The sequence below is a fragment of the Thamnophis elegans genome, chromosome 5, assembly GCF_009769535.1.
Source record: "Thamnophis elegans isolate rThaEle1 chromosome 5, rThaEle1.pri, whole genome shotgun sequence".
Taxonomy (NCBI): Eukaryota; Metazoa; Chordata; class Lepidosauria; order Squamata; family Colubridae; genus Thamnophis; species Thamnophis elegans.
Window position 1 is genome coordinate 65,726,506 of NC_045545.1, and position 21,839 is coordinate 65,748,344.

The 21,839-nt window shown below is 37.6% G+C and overlaps 1 protein-coding gene across 2 annotated transcripts in view; it reads left to right on the forward strand.

The window, feature by feature from the left end:
• The window catches only part of CHD6 (chromodomain helicase DNA binding protein 6), a 115,093-nt gene that overhangs the window by 78,151 nt on the left and 15,103 nt on the right, over window positions 1–21,839 (forward strand). For both annotated transcript variants that reach the window (XM_032218151.1, XM_032218152.1), the window contains exons 13-24: window positions 1,915–2,036; window positions 3,207–3,450; window positions 5,350–5,526; window positions 6,392–6,535; window positions 7,259–7,514; window positions 8,314–8,524; window positions 9,966–10,161; window positions 11,469–11,633; window positions 11,787–11,966; window positions 12,828–12,938; window positions 16,960–17,162; window positions 18,089–18,288. In XM_032218151.1, coding sequence (XP_032074042.1) covers window positions 1,915–2,036; window positions 3,207–3,450; window positions 5,350–5,526; window positions 6,392–6,535; window positions 7,259–7,514; window positions 8,314–8,524; window positions 9,966–10,161; window positions 11,469–11,633; window positions 11,787–11,966; window positions 12,828–12,938; window positions 16,960–17,162; window positions 18,089–18,288 — 2,209 coding nt within the window. The remainder of the gene's footprint in view (window positions 1–1,914; window positions 2,037–3,206; window positions 3,451–5,349; window positions 5,527–6,391; window positions 6,536–7,258; window positions 7,515–8,313; window positions 8,525–9,965; window positions 10,162–11,468; window positions 11,634–11,786; window positions 11,967–12,827; window positions 12,939–16,959; window positions 17,163–18,088; window positions 18,289–21,839) is intronic.

The window sequence follows — 21,839 nt, forward strand, 5'->3', positions numbered from 1 at the left end:
AGATAGTATCCCATATTGTCCATGGAAATTCCAATCTGTTTCTCAGTGCCCTAAGCAGAGGAACTTACACACTGCTGCAGTCCTATGGATCTACTGAACTATTTTTCCAATAAATAAACATACAATTTTATTGTTTATCCTTTCCAAAAATATATTTCAAAATACAAAAACATATTTCCTTATATTTTACAGAGGGTATTTTTCTCCCTGAGATAATGATTGGCAAATTGGATATATTTTATGTATGTTTGTATGTATATTTGCCAGAAGCTCAAGAAATATGTTTAAGTAAGGGCAAAAATACTTTACTTTTCTAATTATCTAATTCTGCTATCTTATATAGATTTATTGATTTAGTTGATCTACTGGTTCCCATATTTTGGTTAAAAAGCTCCCCCTCGGTTTCTGCGTTTTAAAATACTTTTATTCCTAAGTTATGATTTGTATACATTTTCTTATACGTTCTTTTGATGCTGTTTCTTTATGTGGTTTGCAAAAGTAATACTACAGTATTTCTTTGTTTTTCTGCCACATATAGATTAGATTTTTAAATCTATAATGGGGAAATTTATGGGGCAGATATCACAGGGTGGGTTTTGGACAAAACAAGGAAAGAAAACCAAGGTCCCTAGATCTTAAGTATCCTTTTATTTCTATTTCCTGTATTGTATTTGTCTCTATTAAATTTCTCTAATCTATCAGAATTTCATTTCTATTTCTATCCATTAGGAAATGGAAAGAATGCTTATCAAAATTGCCAAGTAATTTGCAAATCTGAGAAGTATAGGATGAGACTTAAACCTTGTGAGATCCTAGCCAATACAATCCCTCCAGTTTGATGGGGAACTATTTATTAGCATTCCTTGAGTATGAGTTTCAAGCCACTGATATATTCACTTAATTGTCATGTTTCCAACCTATAGCTTATTGATCAGAATATATCACTGCAGTGGGTCGTATATTTTGCTGTAACATTTTATTTATTTGTTTGTTTATTTATACCCCACTGCACTTCCATAGGGCTCACTTTGGTTTTCTAATAATATATAATTAACACAGTGATAATCTAGTAAAGGCAAACATACAAACCCCAAATCCAAAAAAATCAGTCCATCTAAACAATCCAAAAGACAATTATTTCTGGAAGGTAACTAAAATTGGGACTTGTGTAATTTATAGTGGGAGGCCATTCCAGATGCCTGACACTGCTACAATGACAGTGCCTCCATGCTTCAGCCTCCTCCACTTCCCAAAAGCAGAGAATCACCTGCTACTTTTTCTGGCAAGATAGAAAAGGCTATCTGGCTTGAATCTGACTGATTTTAGTACCAATATTTTAAAAGCAATACAGACTCTGCAGCAAATACATAATGAACATGAGCAGTGAATACTGGAAATACACTGATCTGTTGCAGTTTGGACCATATGAAGATTCAAGAGCTCTTTAAAGGTAGTCCCATCTAGAGCTGATTGCAGTAGCCTAAATGATCAGAAATGAGTCAGAATAGCAAAGTCCTATATTCTGGAAGGCAATCCACTCTATTACATTCTTCCCTAAGGTCTAGTTGATGGATCTTTGAGGTTTACTTGTCATCATTGCCCCCTCTCTACCACAATACATAGACTATAGCATTATTTTTAGACAATATATATGATGAGTAGCTGCTATCTTATGTTTCGTTGGTAAATATTCCTGTATTAAATAGAGAGGAAGAGAAATGTAGCCGAGATCAAATTCCATATTCTGGTAAATTTGTGAGGGAGTCTAGTATATCTACAATGATACTCTACATACTCCTTACCATTTTTCAAATATATCTATTGATCCAAACTGGTCAGGGAGTCTCCTGATCAATGCAATTTCTTCCTTGCTTTCTCCCTTCCTCCATCCCTAATTCATTTTTTATGTCGTAGGAGCGTCCTGCCTCAGAGTCTTGGCAAAAGCTAGAGAAGTCTCGGGACTATAAGAATAACAACGAATTGCGAGAATACCAGCTGGAGGGAATGAATTGGCTGCTTTTTAACTGGTATAATAGGTGGGTTGCAAATAGGCATTCTCAGTGGGGATAATAATAATATTCCTGAAATCGTGGGAATTGTTTCTGGTTTGTCTTATTAATTCTTTTCTGGATCACACCCTGCCTGTGAATGTAGGTGCAGGTGCACATTGTTACATACATTTTAAAACTATTTTAACCATTTGGGACAATATATTGAAAGTTAAAAACATGAAAGTTGGGGAAGTTAACTCAGCATTTCGTACATATGATGTTGCTATACTCTTTAGGCCCTCCATATTTACCTGCAAAGTTATTTACATTGAGTTGAATGCTCCTCTGCCCAAAGGAAGAGTAGATAGGAAAAAAATATAAACACCAATAAAATTCCTCTGGCTTCTGCAGGATCTGGTCAGCCAAGGGTCCCATCTCCAGTTAGAACTAGACATGGAGCTTTTCCTGTCTCCTGTGAATGTGTGTGCATGTCACACTTGTGTGTAATTTATGGGTGTGTGTTTATATACTTGCCAAATCCGTATTCCAAAAAAAGACAAGGGAAGGAAAAAAGGATACTAGCTGAATGAATAATGTCTAATTAAAATTAATTCATTGTAAAATAAGATGTCCCATTTATAAAATTAATTGATCTCTCATTGGCATTTACCAGCCATTTATTTTATCATACACAAGCAACTCTCACGTGCAAAAACACATTATACACACATTACCTTCCCTCCTTTCAGCAGAAACTTCCCCCCAAAAAAGGACAAAAAAGCAGGCTGGAGATGAGTTAAGGAGAAGGGATAGCTGCACTGGAAAGGGAAGGAAAGAGGAACGGGAGATCAAAACTGGATGTGAATGAGGCGAAGAAAGAGGTAACTGGATAGGGAAGGGAAAAATTGAGAAAGAAGCCTTGCTTAGGAACTACAAAAGGGTGAAATTCTCAAGATGAATAGACTCTTCAAGAAAAAGCGAATTTTCGATATGCACTAATATGCATTGTTCATTACCACAGCGTTTGGAAATAAATCCCAAGAACAAAGAAAGTTGTTTTAAAATGGCAGAGTGAATAAAAAGTTGGTTAAAAAAACTCCCATAGGCAATATTTTGTGTCAGAATTAGTCTGCAGGGGACTTCACCCATTGGTAAAGGAATCGTTTTCAGAAGGGCTTCCAAAGTTTTGTAATGGCTGCTGTGGCATTTCCACAGGAAAAACTGCATTCTGGCTGATGAAATGGGTTTGGGGAAGACGATCCAGTCCATTACATTCCTCTTTGAGATCTATCTGATGGGTCTTCGAGGTCCATTTCTCATCATTGCTCCACTTTCCACCATCACAAACTGGGAGCGAGAATTCCGTACTTGGACTGAGTTGAATGCCATTGTGTACCATGGCAGCCAGATAAGCCGCCAGATGATCCAGCAATATGAGATGGTTTATCGGGATACACAGGTTTGTGCTACTGTATATATCTTAAGGAACTTTTTCTTGCTTGTTTTCAGCCTTGGGAATATAATCTGTAGTGTGGAATAGGGAGAATTGATTAAAAATAAAGCTTTTGAGAAGGGACAGTGGAAACACTAAATGTAGAGGTAACAAGAAAGGCCAACTTGTATTTAGGCATTTCTTAGCTAAGTAGCGTCCCATGTTTGATGACTTGAAAATAAAGACTCAGGATATTTCTTCGCCATTTTTAAAATCAAAACACACTACAGGTAATCCTCAGATTAAAATGGCAGTTGCTACCAGGACTGCTGTCACTTAGCAATGTGGTTGTAAATGTGATGTCATCAGTGGTGGGTTCTGGATCCTGGTGCAACCAGTACGGTGCAACAGGGCCAAGCGTCCACCATATGAATGCATGTAGCACATGCACAGTGCGCACATGCCTGCGACGCCTCCGCGATGCTCGAGCTGCTCAGCGGAGCCTCATGCAGGCGCTGTACGCTCCATGCATGTGTGTGGAAGCCCCGAACAGCTCAAATACAGGTAAGGAGCATGAGCAGATGGGTGGACCCTCTGGCCACCGGAACGGTACCAGGTGCTCCCAGCAAGCACTGGTATGCCTGTACCGGGGTGTACCGGTCGTATCCCACCACTGGATGTCATGTGACTGAATCACTTGGTAACACAAATACAGGCAGTCCCAACTGTTATTGTAACCCTATGTGGGTTGTTAAACAGGAAGCGAAGGGAGTTCATGTAAGAACAGTGTGGGTGCCATAGTAGCTTGTTGCAGGGGGTAGGAAGGATCTGAGAGGCTTGACACAGGATGCACACAAGTCGGAGGTGGGAGAGAGTTGTGCAAGCTCATCAAAATGAGGGAAAGAGTATATAGGACTGCAACCAATCATAAGTGCAAGCTGTTTACCAATGCCTAAATTTTGTTTATGTGAGCAAAGGGGTGCTGCGGTGGTCAGAACTTCGAGGACTGGTTTTAAGTCCCTTTGTTCAATGCTTTCATAATTTTGAACAGTTGCTGAACAAATGGTTATAACTTGAGGACTACCTGTACAGAAAACCAGAGAGGCACACTACAACATGGAAAAATGTATTTGTGTGGATTGGTTGCCTTTGGATTGTAGGTCTAGATTCACATTGCATTTCTTTGGATTTTCTGCATGTAGACAGATAGTCTTAGCCTTAAAGGATCTCAGACAGATAGTGGAATTATACCACTATAATTTAAATGCTGAATATTTGTATGAATAAGAGAATGGTCATGGCTAATTAATAGCACAGGTAGTCCTCATTTAAGAACCCTAATTTTCATCAGCAAGTCTGTAGCTAAGCAAAGTAGTCATTAAGCAAAACATCATGTCACTGCCCTGCTTAGTTATTAAAGTTCTGGCAGTTCTGGTTGCAGTCTTTAGGTGAGTCACCTATGGTCATGAGACATCACATGACCACAACTTGCAACTTCCTCCATTGAAAATGGCTTCTTCATTGACTTTTCTTATTGGAAGCCAGCTGGGAATGTTGCAAATGGTAATTATTTGTTTGTGTGACACTGCAACTGTCTTAAATGTGTAATGCTTGCCAAGTGCCCAAATTGCAATCATGTAAGTGGCAAGGACTGGTTATAAGTCATTTTCTTCCAGCACTAGCATTACTTCGAACAATCACTAAATGAATGGTCATTAAGTGAGGACTACCTGTATTGTGAAGTAGATCCCTCATAACCTTTTAAGTAGAACATGTAAATCTCCTTTTGATGCATTTCTTTCAGACACCATGTAGTTTGTTGCAGTATTCAGCGAACATCTACCAGGAATGCAATCATAACTGATCAGCACTAATTGCTATCTAGGAATGTAAATTCCAACTTATTTTTTATAATATCATCCTTAGGGTATTCCTCTTCCTGGGCTCTTCAAATTCCAGGTAGTTATTACCACGTTTGAGATGATCTTGGCAGATTGTCCAGAGCTGAAGAAGATCCACTGGCGTTGTGTGGTTATTGATGAGGCCCATCGGCTCAAGAACAGGAACTGCAAATTACTGGAAGGATTAAAGCTCATGTGTCTGGTGAGAATTTTTCAAATGGTATTGCTCTTCTGAATCATATGGAAATTTGACTCTGCACATTACAGAAGCACATGAAAGATACTGCAGGCACACGTGCATATATGAAAGTGTATTCATTTCTTTAATATTTCTTAGGTCTTCATCAAGTGCTATTATACTTTATAGTATCTCATTGTTTTGTGGCTTCAAAAATATAACAGAAAATATTTATTATAGTTTTCTGCTAGCTAAATATTTCTTCTACTGTGTGCATGCTAGAACCATAGAAACTGAAGATTTTTGTATGGTTTTCAGCTTTAATAGTAGTTACATCTGATGGCCTGTGAATGCTGCTTACGGTTAAGTGACTTGAAATATAGAAAGGTTTCCTGTAAGCTTTTCTAGCTTGGGAAAATGAAGTCTGTATATTCCTTAGAGGGTGATTGGATGAGCAGAATATCTGCTGGCTTTAAAGATGTAAAAACAGTCCCAGGCTTCTAGAACTGAAAACAATATTTTTGACTTGCAGTGAGACCTGCAGTCAACAAAAATATTGCGGCAGCCATGTTAGGAAATAGCAATAGCAATAATAATAACAGTAGACTTATATACCGCTTCATAGGGCTTTCAGCCCTCTCTAAGCGGTTTACAGAGTCAGCATATTGCCCCCAACAACAATCCGGGTCCTCATTTTACCCACCTCGGAAGGATGGAAGGCTAAGTCAACCCTGAGCCGGTGAGATTTGAACCGCTGAACTGCTGATCTAGCAGTCAGCCTGCAGTGCTGCATTTAACCACTGCGCCACCTTGGCTCTAAATAAAGCCTAATCTTATCATGTTCTTTCTGTAACTTGACTATTATGATCTTTCCTTGAATGGTAAACAGGAACATAAAGTGCTGCTGACTGGGACACCCCTGCAGAACTCAGTGGAGGAGCTCTTCAGCTTGTTGAACTTCTTGGAACCACAACAGTTCCCATCTGAGACAGCCTTTCTTGAGGAGTTTGGGGATCTCAAAACAGAAGAACAGGTAAGCAAGAAAACAGTTTAATAAATTCTCCACTGATATGGATTTACTATGATTTTTGCCTGAGGAAACTGGGGGGGGGGTGGGGTTGACAGTTTCTTGCAGATGAACTTAAGTTATCTACTGAGTAAGCATTTGGCTACAGTGACGAAAGGGTATAGAAATAAACAGTGCAAAAAGGTTGCCCAAACTATGGTGCGACCATACTTTTTTTTTGGATAAAATAGATCTCTCTTATTATTTTTGTATTCTGATTTGCACTTTTTTAAAAAAAAAAAAGAAAGAACACAATGCAGCAAACTCAAAACATTCATTATATATAAACATATTCTCACTTTCTTCATATACAAAATATTTCTGGTCATATGCAACCATATTGAAAAGTATATGTAATTTACTTGCCAACAAACCTAATTCACCAAGATTTTCATTTTTCATATATCACTGGATATTTAGGTATATCTGCATTTATACTCATGTTTTCCAAAGGTGCATTTACTATCTGTTGCATGTACATACTTTCTTGCTGAATCTAGGAGCTGGAAAACAAATAGTACAATTACGTGGTTTTGCCCTAATATGATAATCTTATAATTTGAGCAGTTACATATTCCCTCAATGTACTAGCACTGGCATCACTGAGTATTATTTTTTGTATTACTTTCATGAATTATTGGGAAAGTGTTATATACGATATTGGTAGATTATATTTTTTAATCCCGACAGGTGAAGAAACTCCAGTCTCTTCTAAAACCCATGATGCTGCGAAGGCTGAAGGATGATGTGGAGAAGAATCTAGCACCTAAACAGGAGACCATCATTGAAGTAGAGCTGACCAACATCCAGAAGAAATACTATCGAGCCATCCTGGAGAAAAATTTTAGCTTTCTATCCAAGGGTGCTAACCAGCATAACATGCCTAACCTCATCAATACCATGATGGAGTTGCGCAAGTGCTGCAATCATCCCTACCTCATTAACGGTAAGAGGTAGGACTGGAAGTTTGGCACTCCAGCCCACTTAACGTATGATGGGGAAATAATGGTGCTTCAATTTTCCATTTGCCCATCAATAGTCAGCAATGTTTTGCTTGGTTTTCTTTGCTACCTTCCTAGTTAGTTGATGATGGTAGCATAATGATTGCTTTCATTTATTTTTCATTTGGAAAGCCTCATAACAGTAACAAATATTGCTCTGTGTACTTAGCTGAAAGATTGTGGATGAATCAAAGATGAAGAATGCTTATATGTGTGTACAGAATGTACGTTTTATAAGAATGTATGTTTCATAAAGGAATAAAAATTGGCATTTGCTTTGTATTTTTTTTTTTTTTTTTTTGGTATTTATTAGTATTTATAGGCCGCCCTTTTTCCCTGAGGGGACTCAGGGTGGCTTACATAAAATGGGGAAGGAGGGTACAGACAATAGACACAAGACAGTACATAAAAGTAAAAATAGTAAACAACATTCATTCATCATTCGGGTGGGGGCAGATTATCTTTATCCCCAGGCCTGACGGGCTAGCCAGGTCTTAAGGGCTGTGCAGAAGGTCTGGACGGTGGTGAGGGTACGAATCTCCACGGGGAGATCGTTCCAAAGGGTCGGAGCTGCTACTGAAAAGGCTCTCCTCTCCTTTGTATTTTTTACAAAGCCTTGGTAAAAATAAGGAATAGCACCAGAGGTTTTCTGCTAGAATGTTATATGATGGGATTGCTTTTCATATTGGTTATGCAACTTAATTCCTACTGATTCCCCCCCCCCCCCTTCTATTTCTGGGTTAGGAGCAGAGGAAAAGATCCTAGAAGATTTCCGTAAAACCCACAACTCAGAAGCTCCTGATTTCCAGTTGCAGGCAATGATCCAGGCTGCAGGCAAGCTGGTGCTGATTGATAAATTGCTGCCAAAGCTGATTGCAGGCGGGCACAAGGTGTTGATCTTCTCCCAGATGGTGCGCTGCCTTGATATCCTGGAGGATTATCTCATCCAGCGGCGGTCAGTACAGTCTAGAAGCTTATGCAGAAAAGAGCATCATTTGGATCAATTCTAAGCAGTTATTTGGCTATAAGTTCATAAGACTATACGTATCTTCTAGTGCATCTGTATATACTATTTTCTTCTCATTGTCTTAGGTTCTTTCACCTCCTTGTTATTTTTTCCTCTTTTCGCTCTGATTTTGTTTGTCTCTGCATGCTGTTTCAGACTTTGCCTTTTTTATCCTTTGCAGGAGAAATGTATTTTTCAAACATATATAAGGCTTATATTGAAAAAAAATGTTGAACTGAAATATTTCTCCAGTTTTTTGTAAACATAATTAGTTGCAAGGCTACTTTTGGAATATTGATGTCATCCAGCATCTGTCTTTATAGAAGGAGCATGCTGCAGCTCAGAGATCAATCAAATTGTCAATGTAGTCATTAGAACTGCAGGATTTCCTCCTCCCCGCCCCCCTTGCCAATTGCTTGGTGGCAACATTGTCCTTTTCATGTTAGTCATTTTGCAAATCACTAAAATAAAATCTTTCCTTTATAGCAACAGACAAGAGTTCTCAAGAAAAATAGGGGTTGTAGTGCTGTGAAGAAGCTGTAGGAGATTAACTTAAATGACACTCACAGAGCACTGCAGAGAAGAGAATAGCCTTATGGACTAGGCACATTTGCTGGTCTTAAAGCATCTACTTCTCTTATGAATGACTCTGAAGTATGTCCCGTCTTCCTTTCAGTTTGGAAAGGAAGTGGAAAAACATAGAGAAGAAGTTGAAGGAAAGGAACCAAGTTTTAGAAAAATCTATCATATTACTGAATGCTTTTGACTTTCAGATGCTGTATGTCAGTTTCTCGGAGAGAGCATTGATCTATGTTTGAATCAAAGATCAAAAATAGATTTCCAGCAGGCTCCATTCATACAGCTAGTCAGGTAGCAAACTAGTAACATTATTCTTGTAGACATAGATATCAATCAATATTGAGAAAAATGCAGTTGTTTGTTTTATTGTTTCAGAAGGGCTGAGAAATATTTTTCTCGTATAATGCATTGTATAATCTTTGGACTTAAACCATGTGTCATCTCACACATAGCATTGTTGTGAAAGGGGGAGACTGATTATTGATACCTTTATCATCTAGATTAGCCTTCTTGCTTTCTTAATGACCGTCAGGTTGGGAGAAGTTATGCTAGACCAAACTCCCGGCCCATGGGCCGGGTGCATCACATGCTGGCCACACCCATGCCCGGTTTAACAAAGGGGGAAAAAGTCCCGATATGTCACATGACGCTGCCGTGATGACGTAAGTTTGATACTCCTGTGCTAATCTGAGGTAATTGAATCAAGTTATTACTATCCCAAGGCTGTATTGCTAATGTGGGTAGATGGAAGCAGGGTTTCCTAGTCTTATAGTAAACTTCTAAAATAATACATGGACTTCCATTTATACAGATATACTTATGAGCGCATTGATGGCCGGGTTCGTGGGAATTTACGTCAGGCTGCAATCGATCGCTTCTGCAAGCCAGATTCAGACCGTTTTGTTTTCTTGCTCTGCACAAGGGCAGGAGGGCTAGGCATCAATCTTACTGCTGCTGATACCTGTATCATCTTTGACTCAGATTGGAATCCACAGAATGATCTGCAGGTATTTGAGAGATGAGATGGCCCAAGGGGTGATTGAGGAGAAATTTAGTGCTATCTCTGGGAATATAAATTATGTAGAAGACCTATGAAAATATGAATTCAGTTGCTCTGAAGACAAAAGTGCTTGAAAGGACATGGACCACAATAAATACCTCTTCCAGTTTGATATGTATATGCATTTGATTTGTTTTATGTTGTTACTCAGATTGATATGTCACTTCTGTCAGGAGATTCCGAACAGCTTATAATATCCTTAATAAGATTAAAAGGCTTAGAAACACAAAACAGCAAAGAACAACAAAGGCCCAAGGCATATTGTTTCAACTAGAATAAAAGGTATATACACCATCTGGAGGGAAGAAGCATATGTTAAATTTAAATGTTTGATTAATCCAAAAGTAGAATTATGCCTGCATAAACATATACATTAAGTGTCCTGATTCTTTCAAACTGTCAGGAACTTGCACGATGTCCAGAAAACCAAACCTAAAGTGCCCTGTTGCATTGCAGATGATAGCTAAGGAGAGAAACCACCAAGAAAGAATTTAAAAGTGCCCTGTCCTGTTAATTACACATGCACACTCTTGCTGCTATGGGATTACTAAGTTTCTGGAGTGGCAAGCTTTTTGCCTCCACAATAAAGGACACAGACCCTCCTTCTTGGACACTTTCCAGCTCTATGAAAGAAACATTATCTTGTATGGAGGGAGGGTGAGAAGACATGTCCAGTTCAATGTTGCCTTTCAAATTGAGATTTTACTGTATTGATAAAAGTTACTTGAACATTCAGATGGGTCATATTTTGATTATTTAATGGAGTGCAATGGGTTAATTTAACTACAGTTGTTTTTGTTTCATAGTTCATATTAGGGGCCTTAGCCTGATAGCTAATCTTCATTGTCTAAGTTCAGATGTTGGAAATCCCTATTGGGAAGTAGTTTAAATATTTTAAGTGAGAAATAAACATTGTCAGCCATATCTACCCTTCAGAAGCCTGGACTCTAAGAACTCAAGAAGTTACCAATTTATAATTTTAAATATGCCAGATGAGGAAATTATTTTCCCACTATACTTAATTTTAAATTTGAATTAGATTGATCTTTAGTTTTGTCCTGACCCCACCTATTGTTTGGAATATGGCTCCCAATGTGCTACTGAAAAGTGGAATTATATTGGGAAAGGCATGAGTGGGAGATGATGGTTTAGGTGATGGCATGTGTGGGATATATTCTTCTTGAGGAAACTTAATCTTTCCCTCAACCCAGTTCTGCCAACTCTACTTTGAGTGATGTCTTTCTCCTCCTGTAGGCTCAGGCTCGCTGCCACCGAATAGGGCAAAGCAAGGCAGTTAAAGTCTATCGCCTCATCACCAGAAATTCCTATGAACGAGAGATGTTTGACAAAGCCAGCTTGAAACTAGGATTAGACAAGGCAGTGTTGCAGGATATCAACCGCAAGGGAAGCAACAATGGGGTAAGGGTATCCTATACAGGCAAGACCTAGAGGTCTTCTAATCTTTATTCCCCTTCCTCCTTAGATTTTCATGTCAACTTATATCTGGAAGTTGTCATGAGTTCCTGTCTTTTTTCCCATTCTGGAATCAATCAGTCTGTCTGTTTCTGGAAGGTGCAGCAGCTCTCCAAGATGGAGGTTGAAGACCTATTGCGAAAAGGTGCTTATGGGGCTTTAATGGATGAAGAAGATGAAGGCTCCAAATTCTGTGAAGAAGACATAGATCAAATCCTGCAACGTAGGACCCAAACCATCACTATTCAAACTGAAGGGAAAGGCTCCACATTTTCCAAGGTTGGTTGTGTGCTATGGGGACAAAACCATCTAAGTTTATTGTGGGAAATTGTTTTAGTTTTACTTTTTATTATCTACATGCAAAAAAGAACATGAAAGGAGTCTACAGCTTCTTGTTGTTTTGTACAAGTCCTGTTGGTATTAGATAGCCATTTCTCCCCAAATCAGAGATATAATTCTCATGTTGAATTCCACCTTCGATCAGTTGGAACCAGTTGATCATGAGGGATGAATGGAGTTAGTCCTACAACATCTAGAAGGTTACATCTTATTCATTCCTTATGTAAAGATTAAATTTTTTCTGCTTTCATATCCCACTATATTCTTAATTTGATAGTATTATATATCAATGAAAATAGAGTAATTTAGAAAACAGATTTTATTCAGAATTATCAACTACATGATTGATTCATATTCTGTTAAGACTTGGCTTGGCTGAGTTGTTATATGATTGTCAAAAAAACTAAACCAAATTATAGTTTGCCATGATCACTAAACTTAACGTGTTCAAAGAATGAATAGTTTAACAGAGATGAAAAACAATAGTTTCAAGCCATCATCTTCTGCTTTCAGCCATATTATCCATACATAAGCTCCAAAGGTACTATAGGATTAAGGTTTCCATAAAAAATAACAAAGGCGAGCAACATTCCATTCCAGTGTGGTTTCAATTCATGTTTTGGTTGTGTGCAGGACACAGCTTGAGTTGTATAGCCACATAGTTGCTTTAATCATTTCTCCTTGCTCCTCCCCCCCTATGGATGTCTCTGGTTAGGTCTTTGTTTAAGAATTGGCTTGGCATCTAGGGTTTATGGGGATTTTCTATTATTTACAATCTATTAATTTGCATTTTACTCCCAGGCCAGCTTTGTTGCTTCAGGAAACAGAACTGACATTTCATTGGATGATCCCAACTTCTGGCAGAAATGGGCAAAAATAGCTGAATTGGATACTGATGCAAGAGATGAAAAGGTAATTATGATGTATTTATTCTGGAAACTTAAGTTGCATTCCCAAATTTACATATTCTCAGAGCTGACTGCAAAAAGTTCTCCTAATTACACATTGGTTAGGGTTAAAGGTTTTACTGAGGTTTTGGGGCACTAATAATATATGGGATGAATGCAGAGTATGTGTAGGTAACTTCTATAGGAATTCTTGATCTTTCTATCTGTATCCTAAATCTGTTTTGTAAATACTGATACTGAGTTTTTGTTGACAGGAACAGCGTGTTATGATGCACAAAGTAGGATATTAATAGCTAGACAGTTGGAAAACATTATGCAACATTATTTTTGTTATAAGGAGCCGTAGTATTTTGGAGGCGTGGTGGCGTAGTAGTTAGAATTCAGTATTGCAGGATAATTCAGCTCATTGTCAGGAGTTCGATCCTAACCGGCTAAAGGTTGACTCCGTTTCCATCCTTTTGAGGTTGGTAAAATGAGGACCCAAATATGGGGGGAAATACGTTGACTCTGTAAACTGTTTAAAGAGAGCTGTAAAGCACTATGAAGCCATATATAAGTCTAAGTGCTGTTGCCATTAGACAACCAATGCAATAATATCACAAGCACAAACATGGGAAGATTCTGAAATACTCGTAATGGTTGGTGAAGATGATGGACTTAGTAGAGATGATTGTCTCATTAAGAAAACAATAACTACTTTTATTTGTGACTAGAAATCCCTTATGGACTTTTTGCTGGAGAAAGGATAAACTTCTGATTTATGGGACTGACGATCAGAAAGGGTAAATTATGATGTAACCTTTGAGAGAGGGCAAAGCTAGGGAAACCAGAAACCACTTCTTTATAATCTTTATAATCCTTTATTTTTCCTAATATCTTTTTCATTTATTCACTATTTTTCTTTATTTTATGTCTAAAATTTGAATTGTTTTAATCTTTTTAAAAATTCTTTAATAAGAATTATAAAATCATATTCATGCTATGTCAAAGCCATTCTGTTTAAAATTATAGCTACAAAGCCTACCATATTGAATGTAAACTGTCTACCTAACATTATACTCCCTCAATCTACTTGCATAAAATCATTCAGAATAAGTTAAGAGTGTTTTTACTTAAAATCAGCACAATTTTTTTTAAATGAAAGAAAATGTAACTACCTCAAGATAGATAGCAAAAGAAAAGACAGTGATTGAATTTGGTATTAACATTTTGAATGATGCTGGGTTGTATTTTAGAGCTGATCATTCAATACTATTTAAAATTGTAACTCTGTTTCTAAATTGAACCTAAAAAGCAATTTATCCTTATCATTACATGTAGCAATTTAGATACTCAACGCTATGACAGCAAATCAAGGGATATTGTGAAAATGTAAAATTTTGGAATATGTAATTAAGGTTGTTTCCCCCCTTTTTGCAACATCTACTTAAAGAAACAAACCACCATAATCCCATGCTGACAAGGACCAGGCAGAAACTTTACTGATATATTAAAAAATTAGGTTTCCCTAATATTTTATTTTGTGAAACATATTTAAAAACATGCTTTAGTTGGGTGAATATCTTTTAATGTCTTTTTTAAAAAAAAATTGAGAATAGAAAGATCACTTTGAATTAGGATTTTATATATCTAAAACAAACATGCTGGTAATGTTGAAGAGAGATGGGACAAGCCAGGGGAAGGAGTCAAGCAGGGAATTAGTCTGGAGTCCCTACATGGGCAGAAGAGGGTGAAATCTGACCCTTCTTTGAATGCTGTTGAACCTCATCTAATCTAATCCAGATGCAAACCATTAGTCAGAAAAGATTTCTGTGTGTAGGCTTGAGTAATAAAACAGCTAATTGAACTCTGGATCTTGTTCACGTGTAACAAACAGCAAATGAATGGATCACTACTAGTTTCTTCATTTGCATTCATCTTGGAAAAAATGAGTATTTTAATCTTTGGATCACAGTGGTCCAATAAATTTGCATTATCTTTCTCTGACAGCAGTATGCAGATAATCCTCGAGTTATGACTACAACTGAGCACAAAATTTTATGTTGCTAAGCAAGACACTTAAGTTAATTTTGTCCCATTTTACAACCGTTCTTAACATCTTTGTTAAGTGAATCACTGCAGTTGTTAAGTTAATAACATGGTTAAGTAAATCTGGTTTCCTCATTGACTGCTTGTCAGAAGGTCACAAAAGGTGACCCCAGGACTTTGCAGCCATCATAAATAAGAGCCAGCTGCCAAGTGATCATGTGACCATGGGAATGCTATAGTGGTTGTACATGGGAAAAACAATCATGTCCCTTTTTTCAGTGGTGATATAAGTTTGAATGATCACTAAACAAATGGTTCTAAGTCAAGGCCTATCTGTAATTCATTTCAATTTAATACCTCAGCATCACTCTTTTACTCTACACAGTGCCAGAGGTAGGGCTGATTTATTCCCAAAATGTCAACTTTTATTTCTTTTGAAGCTTGTTTAGAAACAAAAAGCTGTTGCATTAAAAGAGAAAATCTACCACCTACTTCCTTTCCAGAGCTAAAATATGAGATTCCCTTTGAATGGCAGTGGGTGTCTGGTATATCAGACTATTCCAACCATCAGAACCAACCTTTTTTAAAGTAGAAGCATAGAATATAAAAAATATGGATGCAGTGTATTTTGGATAAGAGGATCTTAACTCTTATTATATATACCAGTGGTGGGTTCCGGATTTGGTTCCAATTGGTATGGTTAGAACAGCCCCGATGTCACCCACATACACGCGCGCGGCACACATGCATGCATTATAGCTGGAAATGACGCTTCCGCAAGCCTCCGCTACAGTCCAGCTGCTCAGCGGAGCGTTGTGCAGGTGCTGTATGCACCGTGCGCAGAAGTGCCAACAGCTTTAAAATACGGTAAGGAGGGCGGGCGGGTCCTCCGGAGTACTGTACCGGAACGGTATCCAGTGCTCCGGGCTGGCTCCGGTACGCCCAACCGGGGCGTACCACCTGCAACCCACCACTGTTATATACCTACAAAAATAAAACATTATAAATGCTTTCTCTTTGTGCCCAATCATTTTGTTTACCTCTTCAGTTAAACAGCTGGTTTCTCAATACTAACTTCCTCTTGCAGAAGTGATGTCAGTAAACCCTTGGGAGTCCTACCTTGTGAAGCTCCAGCTTGGCAAATGGCAGCGGGAAAGGCAAAAGGGAGCTTAGGCAGCAGCACAAGGAAGATTGCTAAGCAACAGATCACAAAGGCCCTTACACCCACCCCACCCCCCATATGTTGCTGTTAACACATTAAGATTCACATGGCTGTGGATAGAAATAATTGAAAATCTGTGATTGTTTAACGGGGAGGTCAAAAACATAGTCTCTGTTTTGTATGTGCATGTCTGGCAAAGTGTAACTGTAACTGATGACTGTATTTGCAATTCATTTTCATTCCAGCTGTTAAATTTTAAATGTTTATAATAAAAGAGATATTATTGTTTGTTTCTTTTTTAAAAAAGTAATCAATCTGATGCTTTAGAATCTAATTTTCAGTTTGTTGGCATTGTTTTCAGCGTTTTCTCCTGATGATCCTTATGTGGATGCAAATTTTAGTTTGATTAGTATCTGTATAAGCAATCTTAAACTGATTGCCATCGTGCCTCTTTATAATAGCTTTAAAAAAAAGAATACACCACACATTTCAAAGTCAGGTCAGGTTTTAGTGACAATAAACAAATCATTTATTTTTTCAAACTCAGCAAAGCCATTTAATTTATATCACAAAAAGTTTAAAAACTATTTTTATAACAAGCATATTAAAATAACATACCTTGAGATAAAGAAAAAAGTATGAGAAATCAAGAATTTTGAAAACTTAACAAACATTAAGTAAAATTTGAATGTTCAGTTATATCTTAGATCGATGTATCATAGTATTAACCACTAGCATAAAAAAAAAATGTGTAGCTAAGCATGCTGATGAGCGGTTTGGGGTAAGATACCAGAATTATACATATATATTTTTGTTAACCCCCTCCCCCCCTTAGGAGAGCCTAGTGATTGACAGGCCCCGTGTCCGTAAGCAAACCAAACACTACAACTCCTTTGAGGAAGATGAGCTGATGGAGTTTTCAGAGCTGGACAGTGACTCTGATGAGCGACCCACACGTTCACGGCGTCTCAATGAAAAAACACGTCGGTACTTAAGGGCAGAATGTTTTCGTGTGGAGAAAAATCTGCTTATATTTGGGTGTGTTTCTTTGTTAAATCTCTCTTGAATGTTCAGTCCTGTATTATATACAAGGATTATTGCAGTTCTTTTTTTAAAAAAGTAGTATTTTGAACGTTGAAATCAGGGTAACATTCCAGTTCCTATAATTCTGCTACCTTTGGCACTTTCTTCCATTGCTATACATTAAAATTTGTGAAGTAATACTTGTTTTTATTTTATGGTAAACAGAAATCCCTTTAGCTCCCTTGCTGCCTCTTTTACCATTTTTTGCTAATTTTTGTTTCCTATTGTTTATATATCTCTTCTATTTTTTCATAAACTAATGAGAAAGTACCTTATTTTTTGGAGTATAAGACACACATTTTTCCCTCAAAAAAGAGGCTGAAAATCTAGGTGTATCTTATACACTGAATACAGCATTTTTTTACCTCCTGAAACCCTGCCCCCTTCACCAAAATGGCCATGCATAGCTTGTAGGAAGCTTTCAGAGAGCTCCTGGGGGCTGGGGAGGGCAGAAATGGGCGAAAAACGGCCTGCTTTTTGCTCAATTTTACCCTCCCCCAGCCCCCAGGAGCACTCTATAAGCTTTCTAAAGGCTATCCATGCCTTTTTTTTTAATGAAAAACAGGCCCGTTTTCACAAAAAATGGGCCATTTTTTGTTTGTTTTTGGCCCCCCACCCTGCCATGAGCACTCTGCAAGCCCCTTAAAGGCTATTCGTGCCTTTGGGGGGGGGGGGAACGGGCCAGTTTTCGCAAAAAAACGGGCCATGTTTGGGAGGTTTGCAGAGTGCAAAACCTTTTTTTTTAAAAAAAATTGCCTCTTCAAAACCGTGGTGCGTCTTATACTCCGGTGCATCTTATGCTCTGAAAAATACGATAATTGTATGAACATTTTACAGAAATTCTGATAGTTTTTGTACACTGTGCATCTGTTTTACTCAAGCTGGGGACGTTGGAAAGACATTCTGACCCATGGCCGGTTTAAATGGCATCTCAATGAAAAAGATATGGAGATGATCTGCCGAGCACTGCTGGTCTACTGTGTTAGACATTATAAGGGAGATGAGAAGATTAAGAGTTTTATTTGGGATTTGATCACTCCAACAAAGGATGGACAAAACCAAGCCCTACAGAACCATTCAGGTACCAGAAATGAATGTTGTGTTCTAATCTTATTTCTTTAAACTACTTAATAAATAATAAAAATTGATTAATCTGATTAGTGAATCATACTTTTCTGAAAGATGAGATTTCTTCAGTTGGAGAATATTTTTTAATCAAGAGAATTTCAGATTTTGTTAATCCTGAAGATGTCCATCTAATTTTTTTTTTTTCAAGACGAACTATTAAAATGTTTCTTGATAAATTCAAAATGTACATTGTGTATTTACTTCTTTAACATGTATTATCCCTTGTTTGACATTTATCTGCAACAACAGTTATATCCATATAAAATGGCTTCTTATACCACCAAAGTGAATTTGATGCCCTTTCTATACTAAACACTTGAAATAATTTTCTATAATAAGGTAAGAAATGGAAGAAAGATAAAAATAGGTGAAAGCAGGAAGGATACAAATGAATGATTATAATATCTGAACACCCCATAACATTCAGACAATGAAATAAAATGATTACACAATAAGGTTATCATCCTGAAGCATTCAGAGATACCTTTTCAATTTTTAATTTTGTTTGCAGCTTGTTAGATTTATATCTTTTTTTTCTCTAGGAGGAGAAACCTGCTTTCATAATAATTTTCCAATGCTTTATTCCCATAACAGTTCTATTAGGTGGGCTGGAGTGAGAAATACTATCTCACATAGATACCCAGTGAGTATCCATGCCTGAAGATAAGATTGGGTCACCCAATTCTATTCCAGCAAACTGACTGTTATATAATGCTCTTCTGTGGGTTAATAGAGTTTTATTAGTAACATACAGTTGTGGATTCCAGGTGAAGTTTTAAGAGTGATTTTAGATCAATTATTGTAATTCCTTTCCATTTTTTGGTATGGTACCTTGACCACTATTCAGAGTGTATGTTAGTGTGGAATCCCCAAATCAATATTGTTGATTTATTGATTACTGCTATTTCTTCTCATTCCTGAACTAGTAGAAGTAGTTTAGGAAACAGCATTGCTTTCTTCAGCTGATATCAAGAAGGATGTGGAATTTTGAAATTAATATCACACACTGTGATGGACCTTGTTTGTTCCCTATGCTCATTTCTGATTGATGGTGACTTCATTACATATGCATAATTCTCCTCTGACATTCATATTTCCAGGCAATTTGGGAAATTTGGCTTCATATTCTGTTATCTGGGGGTTAATTATTTTTTGGAAGAAGAATTCCTTGTTTCCCCCCCCTCTGGCTTTATATGTTGATAGTTATTTTTGTTTTGTTTACAATGTTTATTTCCTCCTATATTAATTGCAATTGTATATATTTGTAGTAGGAGCAATAGAGAATAATGTGGGGAATGTTTCAGGAGAGGACATGTCTATATAATTATATTTTTCCTTGTATATTGACATGAAATGTAGACTATTTAACCAATTGAAAACTGCTGATATATTTTAGCATGGTACTGAGGGGAGAGAGGTTTTAATTTGGGTGCTCAAATCCCTATCAGTGGCTCATAGCCAAGAAAGTCCAATTCTCACAGAGTCTAATTAATTAGGTTTATGACAAGAAGAAAGCACTTACATTACAGATCTTAGAAACTGATTATATGCAATTTAGGTATCATTTATCAATGACTACAATAAGGTGGTTCTCTTTGCAACTATCTCTTGACTCAAGAGGGAGGTTGCTATGCATTTAAAAGACTTGAAAGGAAAATCCATATGTTTTTGTTCTTCTGTATATTGCCTCAGGGGATGCAAAGCAGCCTATAAAAGTGCTTGGGCCAGGATATAGTGGCAGTATAACTCTCCTAGTGTTCCTGAAACTCATTTGCTTCAAAACCATTGATTGTGCTATATGTATCTGACCTTGAAGGCCATTTGGTAGATATAGCTGATCCTGAATGAGGCTATTCAAGTAGCTGTGGCACACCTCAATGTACACATGTAACACCTCTAGTGTGATCTGTTTAATGGTGGGTTTGGGTTCTAATTCAAACTGCTAATGATCATCTATATAGCCTTACATGGTTCAGGGCATGTAAGGCATCTGTGGGACTGCCTTCTCCAGTTGGTTTTGCCTTTTCTATATGTTTAGGCAGGATTAGCATGCTTCTTCTTTGATCAATACAATGGTTTCTCTAGTCTCCTCCATAGTGCAATCATTTTTATTACTGTTGTTTGTAATTCTTTATATGCTGCTGAGTTGCTGGCAACTGTATGGCCTAAGAAGTCAATTAAAGAAACAGTACCTTTCTGGAATACCTGTGATAATTAGGAGAGGAGGCACTTTTTACAGTAGTTCTCAGTACCAGTTGGTTGGGGAGGAGAGATCAAACCATTGAAGCTACATTATAAAGTGCCACATGACTTGGTTATCCACCCCCTGCCCCAATATGTTTAACATTCACATGAAGTCATTGAGGGAAGTTATCTGTCAACATGATATCTGATGATATCCAGTTATATACCTCCACCATTGGCTGTGCAGGAGATGGCAATGAAGATTTTGTTCCAGTAGCTTAAGGCTGTCACAATTTGACCAGAGACAAACAGGCTTAGCTGAACCATAATATAACTATAGTATAAATTCATACATCAGTCTGGAGAAAATTCATCTCTTGCAGGGGTGCATTTCTCTTGGCAGAACTGGTTTGTAGTATATGGTCCACTTTGACTCACATCTCCTGCTTAGAGTAACAAGTAGAGACTTTGGCCAGGAGGGCCTTTAAACAATTATATCTTGTGCATCAGTTTTGACTATTTCTAGAATGGGAGGCTTTATTGATAATCATGTCCTTGTCATTTCATGTATCAACTGTTGGCACTAACTCGACATGAGTCTGCCCAATTAAAAATGGAAACTGATTGAAAGTATAGTTTGAGGAATCCTAGGTTTCCTTTTGTGACACCTCTATTATAGGAGTTGCATTGGAGTTGCCAGTTTAGTGTCCAGTACAATTCAAGTTGGTAGTTGTTGCCTTTAATGTTCTATATGGCTTGAGGCCTAGGTATTTCTGAGACTGCCTGCTCCAGGTGGAATCTGCCCATCCAGTGAGATTGGGAAGAAAAAGTAAATTGCTCCTGCCTCTGAAGGAATATGGCCATGATGGACTCTGTGGTCAAGATTTCCCATCCTCTGAAACAGCCTTTTCCCAACATAAGGTCAGATCCTTCCCGCTTTAAGTTTCCATAAAGCAATTAAGACCTGTCTCTCCAAGAAGTCATTTGGGGGCAGGATGAAAAAATGATTCTGCCTCTTGAGGATCTTGACTGGCACTGTTGATTGATTTGAGAGTGGGGTGATGATTGGTTTTGATTACTTTTGGCTTTCCTTGTATTGTTTTTAATTTTCTTATTGGAGCAGCATAGAGGCTTGAGTAAATATTGTTGCTAAAATAAAAGGATTCTGTCAATGAAATCCTTGGAGAATCTGTGTCTGAATTGGGGGGGGAGGTGTGTGTGTGTTTACATATATATAATTACTGATAAATAAAGCAGAACAGTTTAATGCAGTTTTTCTGAAGTCATGATTTTTATTTTATTTCATATTTCTTGACTTTC